The sequence below is a fragment of the Fundulus heteroclitus genome, chromosome 8 (assembly GCF_011125445.2).
Source record: "Fundulus heteroclitus isolate FHET01 chromosome 8, MU-UCD_Fhet_4.1, whole genome shotgun sequence".
Taxonomy (NCBI): Eukaryota; Metazoa; Chordata; class Actinopteri; order Cyprinodontiformes; family Fundulidae; genus Fundulus; species Fundulus heteroclitus.
Window position 1 is genome coordinate 8,053,549 of NC_046368.1, and position 15,455 is coordinate 8,069,003.

The window sequence follows — 15,455 nt, forward strand, 5'->3', positions numbered from 1 at the left end:
CTATGATGTAAGGTTGAGCTTAATCTGTACCGACTATGTATGTTTTCAGGTGTAATTTAAGGATTTCAGCCTTGTTTTGCAGTATATCTATCTCCACGCGATAGTAAACGTAACGCAGTATTAGTGTCAAAGAAAGCTGGTAGTAGGCCAGATAGGTAATTTGAGGACATTGGGGTGATTTATTTTATTTTGTTGGGCGGAAACAAGGAATGTGACTGATCAATGACTGTACTCTGCTGTGCTTGTTTATACCTCTTAAAAGCTACGCTTACATGGACAAAAGTAATCGGAATAAACGGCCGATCGGAATAAAAATGCGTTGTGTGATCACAGCAATGGGAATATTGCGATCAGATTAAGCTCAACCAGAACGAAATAGTAAGCCTCCCTGGTAAGGTCTATTCAGGGGTTCTGGAAAGGAGGGTCCGTCGGATAGTCGAATCTCGGATTCAGGAAGAGCAGTGTGGTTTTCGTCCTGGCCGTGGAACACTGGACCAGCTCTATACCCTCAGCAGGATTCTTGAGGGGGCATGGGAGTTTGCCCAACCAGTCTACATGTGTTTTGTGGATCTGGAGAAGGCATTCGACCGTGTCCCCCGGGGGATCCTGTGGGGGGTACTCCGGGAGTATGGCGTACCGGGCCCTTTAATAAGGGCTGTCAGGTCTCTGTACGACCGGTGTCAGAGTCTGGTCCGCATTGCCGGCAGTAAGTCGGACTCGTTTCCGGTGAGAGTTGGACTCCGCCAAGGCTGCCCTTTGTCACCGATTCTGTTCATAACTTTTATGGACAGAATTTCTAGGCGCAGCCAAGGTGTTGAGGGGATCCGTTTTGGTGGCCTCAGGATTGCGTCTCTGCTATTCGCGGATGACGTGGTCCTATTGGCTTCATCAGGGCGTGATCTACAGCTCTCACTGGAGCGGTTCGCAGCCGAGTGCGAAGCGGCCGGGATGAAAATCAGTACCTCCAAATCCGAGACCATGGTCTTGAACCGGAAAAGGGTAGAGTGCCTTCTCCGGGTTGGGGAGGATGTCCTGCCCCTAGTGGAGGAGTTCAAGTATCTTGGGGTCTTGTTCACAAATGAGGGGAGGATGGAGCGGGAGATGGACAGGCGGATTGGTGCAGCGTCTGCTGTGAAGCGGGCGCTGTACCGATCCGTTGTGGTGAAGAGAGAGCTGAGCCAAAAGGCGAAGCTCTCGATTTACCGGTCGATCTACGTTCCTACCCTCATCTATGGTCACGAGCTTTGGGTCGTGACCGAAAGAACGAGATCCCGGATACAAGCGGCTGAAATGAGTTTTCTCCGTAGTGTGTCTGGGCTCTCCCTTAGAGATAGGGTGAGGAGCTCAGTCATCCGGGGAGGACTCAGAGTAGAGCCGCTGCTCCTCCACGTCGAGAGGAGCCAGTTGAGGTGGCTCGGGCATCTGGTCAGGATGCCTCCTGGACGCCTCCCTGGTGAGGTGTTCCGGGCACGTCCCACCGGGAGGAGACCCAGGGGAAGACCCAGGACACGCTGGAGGGACTATGTCTCCCGGCTGGCCTGGGAACGCCTTGGGATTCCTCCTGAGGAGCTGGCCCAAGTGGCTGGGGAGAGGGACGTCTGGGCCTCCCTACTGAAGCTGCTACCCCCGCGACCCGACCCCGGATAAGCGGAAGAAGACGGACGGACGGACGGACAGAACGAAATAGTATTCCGAATGAGAGGGATGGTTTATTACGCCGACTGATGATCTGATCGGGATGCATGTAAACGCTTGTCGGGATAAAGTTATTCTGACTGTGGCAAACTGAACTGAGTGCGCATGTGCGCCCGACGTAAACGTGGTTTATTTCCACTTTGTCTGGCAGAAATAGACGGGCAGAAAAAACTGTCTCGATACAACCTTTCTATTCGGAACATTAAAAGAGCTCAAATAGTTTTTTATTCAGTAACATTTCACTCGTAATTAGAACCTGGTACAAGTCCAGCCTGAGCGCTCAGAAGACTAACAACGCCCATCATGATTGGATTCATAGCTTATCTCCCCATATAAATAGTCCAATCCGATTTTTTTTTTTTTTTTAATCCGACTACAATTTAATCCGATCATGAAATATTATGCATGTAAACATAGCTATTGTAAGTACCTGAATAGATATTTTGATTTGCGAGTGATTAGCTATATTTTGTAGCTATTAGAACCACAGTTAACGTTGTGGTGTACAGCAGAGCCAGTGTTTAAATCTTGTAAAAGACAGTGAAGACATATTAATTGTATAGAAAACTATAATATATATATATAATAATTTAACACTTAGCCAGCTAGCTAAGTGTTAGCTAGTTGGCTATTTTTTTCTTGGTTAGCTATGTTTTTTTTTTTTGTTTTTTTTTTTATGAAGTTAATGTTATAGTCTGTTATAAATACATTGTTGACATGTTCATGTGAAAGATTAAAATTATTTAAGAGGAGAAGCTATTTGAGCCTTCTTTTTTTGGTAATGGGAATTTAGTTATGTTTTGTGGTGACTATGTCTAACTTACTATTTTTTGTAGGTGATGAGCGACCCATTATTAGGATCTTTTAAGAAATATTTACATTTTATTTGGCAGACTAAAGTTGTTTTAGGCAGAACAGAGTTCCTCCCTAGGATGACTTTAATGGTAAGCTAGTTAGCATTGCAGTAAAGATAGCTAGCTAGCTAGCTAGCTAGTTAGCTATGACCTGTTAGGATCTTGCAAGAAATATTAAGCTACTCATGGGATAGTTTATTTGAAAGATTATTTAAAAAATGTCATTATGTTGTAATGTGTTTACCGTTTTGGCTTTTCAATTTGGTCAGATTCAGAGGGATATTTCTCGAGGCAGCATTTTTAGACACCTTGGAAGGAAATGGTTCCATCAGAGAGCCAAAGTGGTCAATCAGAATAAAACTACTGTTTCATCTATCCTTTCCTTTCTCTTGTTCACCTTTCAAGATGAGATTATTATTTTTTTCCCCACCATGCCCATGAAGTGGTCATCCAGCTCTCTGTACTCAGTCTCTTGTCCATGTGATAAACGCAACAACTGCAGAGTCATTGTTGCTACAGTATTTCCTATATGGTTGTTTGCTTGACATGATCAATGGCAGCAACATTGTTTGGATCTTTCCATAAATATCCTCTTTCTCTTTTATTTTCTGTGGCACTAAAAATCTTTATTTGACAGTGGACTGACAGGAAATGGGGTTGAGAAAGATGCAAAGGTCCACGAGCTGGGATTCAAACCCGGGACTGCCACCTCGAGGACATGAGGCCTCCAAATTTGGGGGCCTTGCATCACCTCTGTGCCCAATGTCCACAGTTTAAAGTTACCTGATTAAATATAATACAAGATGTGCAATCGGATGCCTTTGTTGCAAAGAAACATATTGGTTAAAGTACATTTTTAAGTAACTTTAACATTATTTTTTAGAAACAATAGCCCTAGGTTGTGCCCTAGGCTGGCTTTTAAAGCTAACCAGCCATAGCCACCTGTTATTTTTGTTGCACATTTGTTCTGATTTACTAATTAGTACAGCTGCCTCTAGTCCTTTGATAAGATCATAGCGACAGAGCTAAACAAAAGCTTGAACCAGTCTTCAGCATGTGGGGAGTAACCAGCACGCTCCAGATTAAAAGATCTTTCATTTTTGCAGTTAGATTTGCCCTTTATTTAAATCATGTCTGTCACATCACAATAAGTTTTTCATACTTTAACGGCTACATGTTCTTGACCATATGAGGTCGGGTGTTTTATCCAGGCTGATATTGAAGTCCTTAACCGGCTTAGCTAATTGATTGGTTGGTCATTTACTGACAAACCTATTAGGCCTTCTTGTTTATTAATTGTGTAAAAACTACAAACTCCCACAATTTCTATTATATAAATGTGTCTACTAATAGCAGGTCCCTTGATGCACTTTTTCAAGCTTAAATGGAAGACATTGAATCTATCTTTGGCACTCATGCTTTAATGTGATGGTGGATAACCTCATAAACAATTTCTGTTGGATACAAAACTACTATTATCAAAAAAGGTGCAGCATTTGGAAAATTCACAAAAAAAAAAAAAAAAAAAAAAAAATGATAGTAAGAAATGGAAATCGGTATCAACCAAGAAAAGCCAGATTTGTGCATCTCTAATTTTGGGATGAAAAGATGATATTCATATAAAAATAGAAACTGACAATACAAAAAGTAATTAAAGTACACATGCTGACCGCTCGTAATTTAAGTTATGGATCAATGTTGAATTTAAAACAGAATAAATCTCATAGCAATCAATAAGTTAAATGTAAGAAAGTTGGGAAATTGGTGGGTCTTTATGATATGATAAAAAAAATGCCATAATATTGTATTTAAATGTTAAATAACAAAAATATACACATGCTCTTACTGCTTCTATTTAAAACAATTATTCCCACTACTGCAGAAATAACAACATATGTATATTAATGATTACAGTAATGATACCTTGTGATTCTGACACTTCCTCCCCTGCCTTTTGCTGCACACTGCTGTTCAGCTGCTGCTCCGCTGCTCAGTGCGCTGAGTCTCACTTACAAGGACGAATTTGGCTATTTGTAATATTTCTTGTCAGGAGAAAATGGCACATAGTGTAGAAACTACCAAAGCGCCACTATCACCTTCTATAAGGCAACTGTTTTACTTCTCTAAGCTGTGAGTAATAAAGATATCATGAATAACATTTTTTTTTTAAATAACAAAATTGTTGAAACATTTTAGTATCAGTAAGAATAATTGCTCTTCTGTTTTCAATTATTTTTTACCCAAAATGGCCAATGCTTGGTTTAGCATGACATTGAATGCAGAGTGAAGGTGTAGCCTCCTGTGTCCATGAGGATGTTTGATGCCCTGGGTGCATCAAACATCCTCATGATTAATGCAGATCGCGGTTTTAAGTCTAATTAAGAGAAGTGTTAGTAAATATTGACAAGCTCAGATCCCTGACCGTCATCATACACCCTTCTTTCCCTCTCCTGCTCACATCCAGCAATAAAACACAGGGAGGATGGGCCTCAGCCTGCTGCCCATCCCCCCTTCCTCCTCCTCCTCTTCCTCCTTCCTTCATCCCTGCTGCAGCAGGAACCATGATGGAGTCCCCCCCCCCCTCCTCACCCACCGTCTGCCTCCACCAATCCAGCTCCACCTCCGCCACACAGAGTGAAGGTGTTGCCTCCTGTGTCCACGCCGCTGTTGCCTCCAGGGGAAAAGGCAATGTTTACACAGTCCTGGTAGAGATGGTTCACTCTGCGCTCAGAGCCTCCATCTGGCCTGCTTTCTCTTTTAAAAACCCGGTTATGTAATTGGCAGCAACCACGCTTAAATAATTAACGATCGTACAGTAGTAAGGTGGAGCGTTGCTGGACGGTAGATTTTTATGAGAATCCACCCAAAAGATAATTTCTTTGTTCAACTCAAGAGATTTCAATGCTTTCGGCAAAATATACAATATATATATACAGCATGTTTGACACTCTAGGAAAAAATGGAGCAAGTTGGATTGAAAGTCTGGGTTAGAACCATGCACCATGAGCCATAAAAACTAGAGATGACCTTAGTTAATTTTAATTCCCTGGCCCATACCAGTTTCTGGAAAGCACACTCTGAGCGATTACAAATGTCTTTTTTCTTTATATTAACTACATATCATAATCAATGTCACATGCAAGGAGGAAGACGTCTAAAGATGCATGGATAAGACAGAATTCCTCTAAGGTTTGAAATGTAGATTTATATTTTTAATGAATCTGATTTCTCGTTTTCAGGGACTGCAACGCACAGTAATCGTCTCGCATGAGAACAGGAAACAGAGCTAGAGATGCACCAATCAGGTTCTGCCTGGCTGACCTGTATTACCGATGAGGTTTGGTTGCCCCGATTTCAGTTCTGATTCAGATTTTTCTTTTCTCCTAAACATTGAGTCATACAAAATAAACATTAAAAACGAGCTTTTGGTTCTGTGTTAGAGATAGTTTGAATCCGGATTACAAGATTATTCCCATGTTTCCATTTAAACATAGGTCCCTAACCTGACAAAAAGAGGATGAACGTAATCGTTTGTTTACGGACCAAAAACGGTTTGAGCTCTTTGTGTCGATGGATTTATTTAAAATGGGGGGAAATGTGTATTTTTCTGCAGACCACCAATATTATAGGAAAATTGTCTGACTTGATTTCCCAATTGCAGGCATCCATCACTTTTACCAACAGACAAATACAGGAAGTGTTTTTGTGAAAAGTGAAACCCAGTCGATTACCTGAATATGTGCAAAGGTGTTTTCAGCATGTTTTTTTCCTTAATTGGTGGCTAGATGGGGTCAGGTGATGAAAATTTGGTTAACTCACCACAGCATACTAAAAAGTATGTTAACAACTTAATATTTGATTCATACTGGGGGGGCACTTGAACCTCCTCAGCAAACAGCCAAGTGGTTTACATGTGTCAGCAGAAATTATCTCATTTGATATGATGGGAGATGGGATTCTTTAACTCCTGTAAAATCTAGTGTCAATGATCTTTAGAATACAAGATTTTTCTTCTTTTTATATATATATATATATATATATATATATATATATATATATATATATATATATATATATATATATATATATATAATATAGTATGTCTGATATAAGAAAAAAATAGTGAATGAAATGTTTTTAATCAAACAAACTAACCTTTTCAAAATATAACCATGATTTATTTATCTATTTTATCAAAATTGATGTATTAGAAATTTAAGGCCATGGATTTAAATTATTTTCCCAAACTAAAGGAGTATAAAACGTACTCCTCAAATAAACCATGGCACAATCAATGAGCCATAAAGTATACCTCAATAATTAAAGAAATGAGATCAAATGATGTACCAATCAGACCTTTCCTGGCTAATACCAGTTTTTGATTGGACCCAATTCTGATTTAGACTCCTTAGATCAGGGGTGTCAAAACTTTTTATCACACGTGCCAAAATTGTCAAGTCAAAAGTACTCAAGGGCCAAAACAAATAATTTAAAAAACTAACAAAACTACCCCAAAACGATACTGCTTGACAAAAAAAGAGCATGCAATACTTTAATTTGACAAGTTAGCCAGTTGGATAGGGATGTGTAAATCATTATAGTGATACGGCATATTTGCCGTTTCACACGTTGATCATTCAGTTTGCAGGTTATTTTGAGTGACAAAATATGTAACAGAATTTGTCCATTTTTCAGCAATCAAAGCAGGATTTTGCTCAGTCTCTGTTTGAAAATGCTTGCTGTATTTATCCTATTTTAATAAATATATTAGAAATAACTTGTCTGTAATCATTAAAGAATAAAAAGTCTCCATCTGCATCCACCACCTGTGCTGGAGGGCCACACTTTAGACACCCCTGCCTTAGACGGTCTGTGCTATCTTGGACTTAAATCTTCCACCAAGGGGTAAAAGACAAGCCTAAATATTTGATAGAGCAGGTTTAACAGGAAAGCACCAACAGAGCACAGAGGTGGAGAATCAGGGCATCTTGGTGTTTAGTGCGGGGCAAGGAGTGAGCGACTGTACAAAAAACTGATACTAGGAAGGACAAAACGCATGAAGTTAATAATCTGAATAAGGAAATGGATAAATAAATGCTCCAACTGTATGAAGGTAATTTTAGGGGTGGTCGTTGCCCCTTTCTGCCCCTCCTTGACAGTGCCTCTGATCACAGGACCACATGAAGCAAATCCTTTTCTGTCTGGATTTTAAACGACCTCTGTGTTACACAGGCCTGCATCACATTACCAGCACCGCTAGCACCGGGCTGACCCTGCAGCAGAACCGAGCTGCGCCTCCATATCAAGGCCTCCATCATCCACATGAATCCACCGTCGAGTTTAAACGTAAAAACCCCCGGAGCGCAGAGGAGTCGCAAGTCCCTGACTCGGGAACGGGTCTTTAAACCAGATTCAACGCGTAACTTTCTCCTCTGCGTTTCAATGCGTCACCGAGGACGAACAAAGCAAACAGTTTTCTCACATCCGTGTGAGCGCTTGGCTGTTTTTACGCAGCCGATGTCTGCTCCATCAGAGGGGTGAGGCTTTGCTGTAGTCAGGGAAGCCTCCATATTTATATATATATATATATATATATATATATATATATATATATATATATATATATATATATATATATATATATATATATATATATATATATAATTAAATATCCTGAATCCCACATCGCACTGCAGGTTATTTTCTGCTCGGCCGCCTGCGCGCACGCCGCTGCAGTTTATTTCTGATATAAACGCTGATTGGCTGCAACAGGGCGTGTTTGGATGATGTTCGCCTGAAGGGTTTTCATCCTCTCCTTTCACAAATGAGCCCTGCGCTGGGTTACACGGCTAATAGAGATAACGAGCTTTCAGGATTGTTGAACCTAAAATGTATTTCTCCCGTCGCTGGGTGGGGGGCTGGAAAATGGTGGCGGAGTGGATGCGCATCAGCCCCGCAGGCTCCCATGGAGACCAGCCGACCCTCCGCAGGAGATCTGGGCTACGGAAGCATCAACAGCACCGCCTTCACCCCACCACCATCACCATCATCGCCAGCATGAAGATGCAGCCGCGGCCTGCTCTGAGATCCTGCTCGTTTAAAGCGCGGCGGCATGTTTCCGCGCCGCCATCGCCATTAAAAAAAAACGCGTCATTTAAAAAGGATAAAAGCTCTTACTTTCTCCGACCACCGCCTTTAATCCGATAGGTGCCATGATGCTGCCGAGTGTTTGCGCGGAGCGATGAGTCTCTCCCCCTTTCCTCTCACCGCAGCGGAGGAGCCTTCAGCCGGACACGTCACTGCGCACCGAGCCTCCACCTGATTGGTGGGAGGCGCGTCATTCGTGACCGTGAAGCCCAGCTACCCAGTTTCACTGCGAGACCAACCAGATCTAAGGGATAGGATGATAAAAAAAAAAACTGTAGGTTTGGACTGGCAGTGGAACAAGGAGGAGCAGATGCCCATTTTAAGCATCATCCGGTCATAGTTGATTGTTTCTCAGTAAGGTTTGACTCATTTATTGTTAAACGAAGAAAAATGGCTCGTACCAGTGAAGTCAAAATCACTGAATTCCAGATTATATACTCAAATTTATTAATTTTCCTGAAAACGTAAAATTAAACTGAGCTTTCCAGGAAACCTGCATGATGCTTTCCCAGAATTTACAACTTAGGTTGTGGGTTTGATTCCTAATGGTCTGTGTATGAATGTGTGCGTGTTGGTGAGTGCAGCTGGGTGAATGTGGCCAGCACTTTCCAAAACTCCCAGGCTACTTTCTCAGATCACCTTCCAGAGGTGTCAAATGTATTCCCATCTATTACTCAAGTAGAAGTATTGATACCAGGGTTTATAAACACTGCTTGTAGACGTAGAAGTATCAACTCAAACCTTTTACTCAATGAAAAGTATAAAAGTGCCAGATATAAAACTACTTAAGGTAATAACGTTATTGTATAGTATTATGTTATTGTTGTTAATATTGAAAACAACTGGGATTGGCTGTTTCTCCCACATATATGTCCATTGAAAACCAACCATTTAGTATAATATAAATATATTAAAGGTCCATATAGGTGCAATACTGAGCATCAACATGGGTTTCATGGAGCAGAAAATCTGATGTCTGGTTGCTTATAAGTATTGGTGTAAAAAATCTAACTTCAGAGATTAGTATTAATAACTTTTTATTCTTATAATTGGAATGTAAATGAACATCCAATCGTAGCTGCAGGAATTGATGAAGGCAACAGAAGTAAGAACAAAACTGGATGTGAAGATAAATGCATTACCCTCTTATAACAATTACTCTTGTAGACAGTGTTGTCAAAATTGTTGATTAATCCTAGCGGTTAAAAAAAAAAAAAAGAAAAGGAAAATAACAAATAATTCTGAAAATTCAATGTTTTTCTATGTTTTCTTCTTAAGTTTTTGTTGGGGCGTTTGGTAAACAACTTGGTGCAGTACTGCCTCCAACCACAACCAACATCATCCTGTTCAGGTATTGATCTGAATATTTTTGTCTTGTTTTTGTTTTTTATTGACGAGCCAGAACGAAAACAAGCTGAATAAATTAGAAGTAAATGACATTATTTTCAAAATGTAAGGATTAGAAGTAAAAAGTAGGCCAAAATAATTACTCCACTAGTAAATTACCCAAATTTCCATGCATTGATTTCTTCTAGGCATTTACTCAGTGCCTGAACTGGTTCATAGTCACCTGGTGACATGGTGATGTAGAGCTGTGTGTCGTCTGCATAGTTATGGTAGCTGATGTTGTTGTTTTTTATGATATGAGCTAGAGGGAGCATGTAGATACTGAAGAGGAGGGGACCCAGGATGGACCCTTGGGGAACCCTTCATGTGATTTTTGTCACCTCTGATGTAAAATTACCTACTGACAAAAAAAAGTCCCTGTTCATTGAGTAAGTAAGTAAAATTTTATCTCTGTAGTACCTTTCACAGGTTTCAATATCACAAAATGCTTCACAAGAGCCAAAACAATTTAAAAACACAAAACATACTTAAGCAAATGCCTGTCTAAATAAAATGTCTTTAGATGTTTCTTAAAAGAGATTATGGCTCCTGTGCAGCTAAGAGACAGCGGGAGAGCGTAAAGTCTCAAAGTCACTACCTGAAAGGCACAATCGCCATTATTTTTAAAACGAGTGTGAGTTACCACCACCAACATTTGAGTCGACGATCTTAAAGTCCCTGACGAAGAAAGAGGCTTCAAAAGATGGATTGCTCTGAAAGTTAAAATCTAAATTTTTTAAAATGTGCTCAGGTAACCAGTGCATGGAGGTCAGAACAGGAGTAATATGCACCCTTCTATTAGTGTTAGCCAGCAGCCTTGCTGCAGCATTTTGCACAGACTGAAGACGGGCCAAGGAGGATTTCTTTAAACGGTTAAAAAGACTGTTGCAATAGTCTAAACGGGAAGAAATAAAAACAAGTAGGATTTAGTTTTCCAGGCGCTCTAATAGAGTGGAGTGTTCAACAGTATCAAATGCTGCACTGAGGTCCAATAGAACCAGCACGGTGGTTCTTCCACAGTCTGCATTTATATGGATGTCATTAAACACCTTGACAAGGGCGGTCTCTGTACTGTGGTCAGTAAGTAACCACAAGTAACATTGTTAAGAAGTTATTTAAATGTTGAAGCACAGCTTTTTCAATAATCTTACTGATAAAGGAGAGGATTGAGATGGGCCAGTCGTTCTGCAGAAGTAGTTTGTTCTTTTTCAGCAGTGGTTTAATAATTGTTGTTTTAAGGGACTGGCGGAAAACACCTGACAGAAGGGACGTGTTTATTAAATCAGACGCTATGACAGGTAAAACTTTCTTAAAGAAAGCTGTGGGTAGAAGATCAAGGCAGCAGGAGGAGGACCGGCTGTAGTTGGTGTAGCAACAAGTTACATTAGCACCACTTTACAGAGCTTGCAGGGTCCTTGCCTGGTTACTTTCTTAAAACGTACAGATTACTTTCCCCATGCTTACAGGAACTTGCAATCTTACCTGGAACCTAAAAGGTGATTCCTTGATTACTTCACCTAAATCTGAAGGTAGTTTCTAGAACTTACTGGGTCTCTTCTGCAGGATTTTCTGCGTAACTTACTGGGTAACTTACTCAGGGCTTTCCTGTAACTTTTCTGATTGCTTTCCAGTTACCTACAAGAAACCTCCAGGCCACTTTCCTGAAGCTTGCAGCTACATCGCTGTTATTACAGGTTGTCTTTCCTGAATCTATTGGGTCCTTTCTCTGAACTTACAGCTTAGCTTCCCAGAGCGTCTGAGGGCCCCTCTGAAATTCATGCAGTACTTTATCAAACTTACATTAATACCTGACTATGTTGTTAGAATTTAAAGAGAACTTAACTTACCGGTCTCTTTTTAAGAACCTAGCAGAGTACTTCAGTGTACTGCATGCTCTCTTTTGAACCTTAAAGGCACTCACTTTCCCAGGACGCTCTCCTTTTTTAAAAAAAACTTTACGGTTTCTATCCTGGTTACTTTTCTGAAATCTAAAGGCTACTTTCTTAAAACTTACAGGCTGATTAGCCAGTTTTTACATTCTCTTTAATTTCATAGTAAATAGGAACACATTAACCCAATTACTTTTACTCTAATGCAAACTTTGGTGCTCCCAAATCTGCTTTTAATTCATTTGTTACAATTGACTAAATACAGCAATCCTTTTTAAGATAAGAAATTCCTTTGTCGTCCCACAATGGGGATATTTCAGGTGTGATGATGGCTAAAATACAAAGACAGAGCTAATCACTAAAAGAAAGTCTCATGCTGTCCAATCTGTTCAACTTTCTACTTCAGTTGAGCCCAAAATAATCTGCAAACAGGGTGATCATCTTTTAATATGGGGAATGTACAAGACCCCTTTTTTTGGTTTTGGATTAACACATCCCTTTCTAACCCTACATAGAATCTAATGTGTTTAATTAAAATATTGCATGCTCATAATTTGTGGAACAGGTTAACAAAAATCTAAATGTTTAGTAATTTTAGCTTTTTTTGGCACTTGAGTTCTTTAGCACAATACTGAATGCCAGTTTCATAAAATTATTTATCTAAGCATTTATGCAAATTTTGTGGTAAATATTATTTTATCTGACTTATCGTTAATTCATTCCGTCAGAAAGTCAAAATTCTACTGTAGTTTTGAACTTTTCCAGAAGGGGGCAGCAGAAACCTGCTCTGAGATCCCAGCACCAGGTATACTTTCTGTTTCTTGTAACCACACCAAGGGAAACCTCAACACAGCGTTAAGAAAAAACGTGGCACCTTAAAGTCAGGGCGTATAAATCTAAGCAGACACGTTTTAAAGCCACCGCATCAGAAACGTTTCTCAGATTCCAACAATACCAAACGAGTAAACACAAACCGGGGGCCCGCCTCAAGCATGCCTGCTTGCAGGCTCTCCTGCCGGAGGCCACACCTTTACCACAAACACGTTGGACCAGTGATGACTCCCAGAGGGTGTGTCCTGCAGCTTTGCTGTGAAGGAGAGCTGTGTTCACCTCCTCCTCCTCCTCCTTCCTCCCTATCTGGGCTCATTTGGAAGGAAACAGGAGAGGAAGCCACAGCAGCACCGGCCTGAGTGGGAGACTGGAGCAGATCCCCCCGCAGAGCTTTGGAGTTTCACCTGGGAGATACTACAGCTGAGCTGCGCTGAGGACCTCCTGTCACCATGGGGAACGTGGTTTCCTCTCACCTGAATGAGAGCCGACGGAAGATGATCGAAGGTTAGGAGCTTCAAGGCTACAGCAGACTGAGTGGCCTCAAAACAGGCAGACTTGGACTGTGTCTTTTCATACATGCTGTTTATTTGATTCATGAGATTTTCATAAGATAGAACGATTCATGCCACAAAGAAAAAAGGGAGGCGGTGCTGTTAATATCCTTTTGCTTTTCTGTATTTCAGGAGTTCAAACGAATCGGGGCTATTTTTCTCTGAGATAATAAGCAGGTTTCCAAAAGAGGGGGGAACGTGTCTGTCTAAGTTTGGCACTGCCTGTTATTTAAGTCTGAGCAGCCTCCCACTGAGAAATGTTCTCCTCTCTGCCATTATTCCAGCAAAGCATGGAGGCAGAGCACATAAGAGGAGCGGGGACACTTTCAGGACCCTTGGGGTTGAACCCTGTAATCACTAGAGGGGTTTTACACCGGCTCTGTCCGTGTGTAGGTGGGAGGACAGTTTGTGTTTCCCTGCCGGGGGATCTGACAGGAGGAAGCTAAGAGTTGGTGAATTTCAATCATTCCCTTTGTTTGTTGTTGCCTTTGTGAAGTGGCTGAATGAAACGCTCTCTTGTGTAAGTTTTGGAAAAAGTGAAGTGTCTCTCTGTTAAGAGGCTTTGTCTGTTGTGATGCAGCATCGGGAACCTGCAGCTGCGCCTCATCCATAGATTTAAAGCTTTTCCTCATTTTAGCTCGTTGCGACCACAAACGTCCGTGTTTTCATTGGGGTTTAACGTGACAGACCAGCCCAGAGCAGCGCATGATTGTTAAATGGAAGACAACATGAAAGCCCAGCCAGACCCAATTAGACGACCCAATTATTTGATTCAGGTAGGAAGACATGTAGAAATCGCAGGAATATTGGACTTCTTGAACTAGAGTCTGACGCCTGATCTAAACTGGCCAGGCAGGACAATAAGAGCTTTAACAAGAGCAGCAGCCCAGACACCCGTGTTAACTCGGTAGAAGCTGCAGAGATCAACTGCTCAGGTGGGAAAATCTGTTCACAAGGCAACTGTGAGTGTTGGCTTCACCGAATCTGACCTTTTTATAGGAGGCCTACAAAAAGAAAACCATGTTTGTGCTATTCAGGGAGGACGGCATCCACACTGCTGAACGCGGTGGTGGTGGCATCGTGCGGTGGAGAGGTTTTCTCCTCCGCAGGGACAAGACAGATAGGATGGTAAGAGTTGATGGGAAGATGAATGGAGAAAACCTGTTAGAAGCTGCAAAAAGAGTCAGACTGGGCAGGAGGTTCACCTCCCAGCAGGTCAACGACTCCGAAACATGAGCGTATTCATCGGTTAGAATGGTCTAGTCAAAGTCCAGATCTAAAGCCAACAGAGAATCTGTGGCAAGACGTGACGATTGATTTTTCAAACGGTTCCCGATCAGATGGGATGCAAAGAAAAATGGTCAAAAACGTTCTCTCTCTAGACGTGCAAAGCTGGCGGAGACAAACTCCAATAGACTCTGAGCTGTTGCTGGAATAAAAGGCGGTCCAACAAAGTATCTACAGGGGGTCTGATTACTAATTCACTCCATGTTTTTCAGAAAATGTCAAGAATCGTTGAAGATTTACCTTTCCTTTCAATTCACAGTAATGCACTGCTTTGTGTTGGTTTGTCTCATTAAATACCAACAAAACATCTCAATATAATATGTAATATATTCCTGCAGCTCTGTTATAAATGTGTCATACCTTTGTTATATGCCAAACATTTAGCTATGATTTAGCTTAACTTTAAAAAGATTAAAGAACCCTGCAGCTCTAGCTAGTTAGACTTTAGACATGAGATCTCTGCGGTGTCATTTGTTTTCGGCTGCCTGATATTTGGACTCCTGAGAAATATTTAGTGGATGTTTGTTATATTAGTGGAGTTCATCTGTGCACGGATACCTGATCTGGAGCAAATATGTGCGTCTTTGCTGCTGGAACGACAGCTTGAAAAACGTTAAATCGAACACCTAAACAAACCCGATACCTCCCTGAAGCAACATTGGAGACGAATTCAAAGCAAAGGCAAATAAAAATCTTTGATATCGCGCTGATTGGTTGATGAATCAAATGTTTACTTATGGTAGTGGACCTATCATGCTAGGGGCTCCTGTATTATCAATAATGATAATAATAATAATAATAAAAGGGTTTGGTTC

General features: G+C 41.1%; 2 protein-coding genes across 3 annotated transcripts in view; one reads left to right on the forward strand and one right to left on the reverse strand.

The window, feature by feature from the left end:
- stxbp1a (syntaxin binding protein 1a) overlaps positions 1 to 8,834 on the reverse strand; it is a 44,374-nt gene extending 35,540 nt beyond the window's left edge. For both annotated transcript variants that reach the window (XM_012864169.3, XM_012864167.3), the window contains exon 1: positions 8,727 to 8,834. In XM_012864169.3, coding sequence (XP_012719623.1) covers positions 8,727 to 8,763 — 37 coding nt within the window. In that variant the 5' untranslated portion in view covers positions 8,764 to 8,834. The remainder of the gene's footprint in view (positions 1 to 8,726) is intronic.
- Positions 8,835 to 13,078: 4,244 nt separating this feature from the next.
- niban2a (niban apoptosis regulator 2a) overlaps positions 13,079 to 15,455 on the forward strand; it is a 31,729-nt gene continuing 29,352 nt past the window's right edge. The window contains exon 1 of the mRNA XM_012864166.3: positions 13,079 to 13,306. Coding sequence (XP_012719620.2) covers positions 13,252 to 13,306 — 55 coding nt within the window. The 5' untranslated portion in view covers positions 13,079 to 13,251. The remainder of the gene's footprint in view (positions 13,307 to 15,455) is intronic.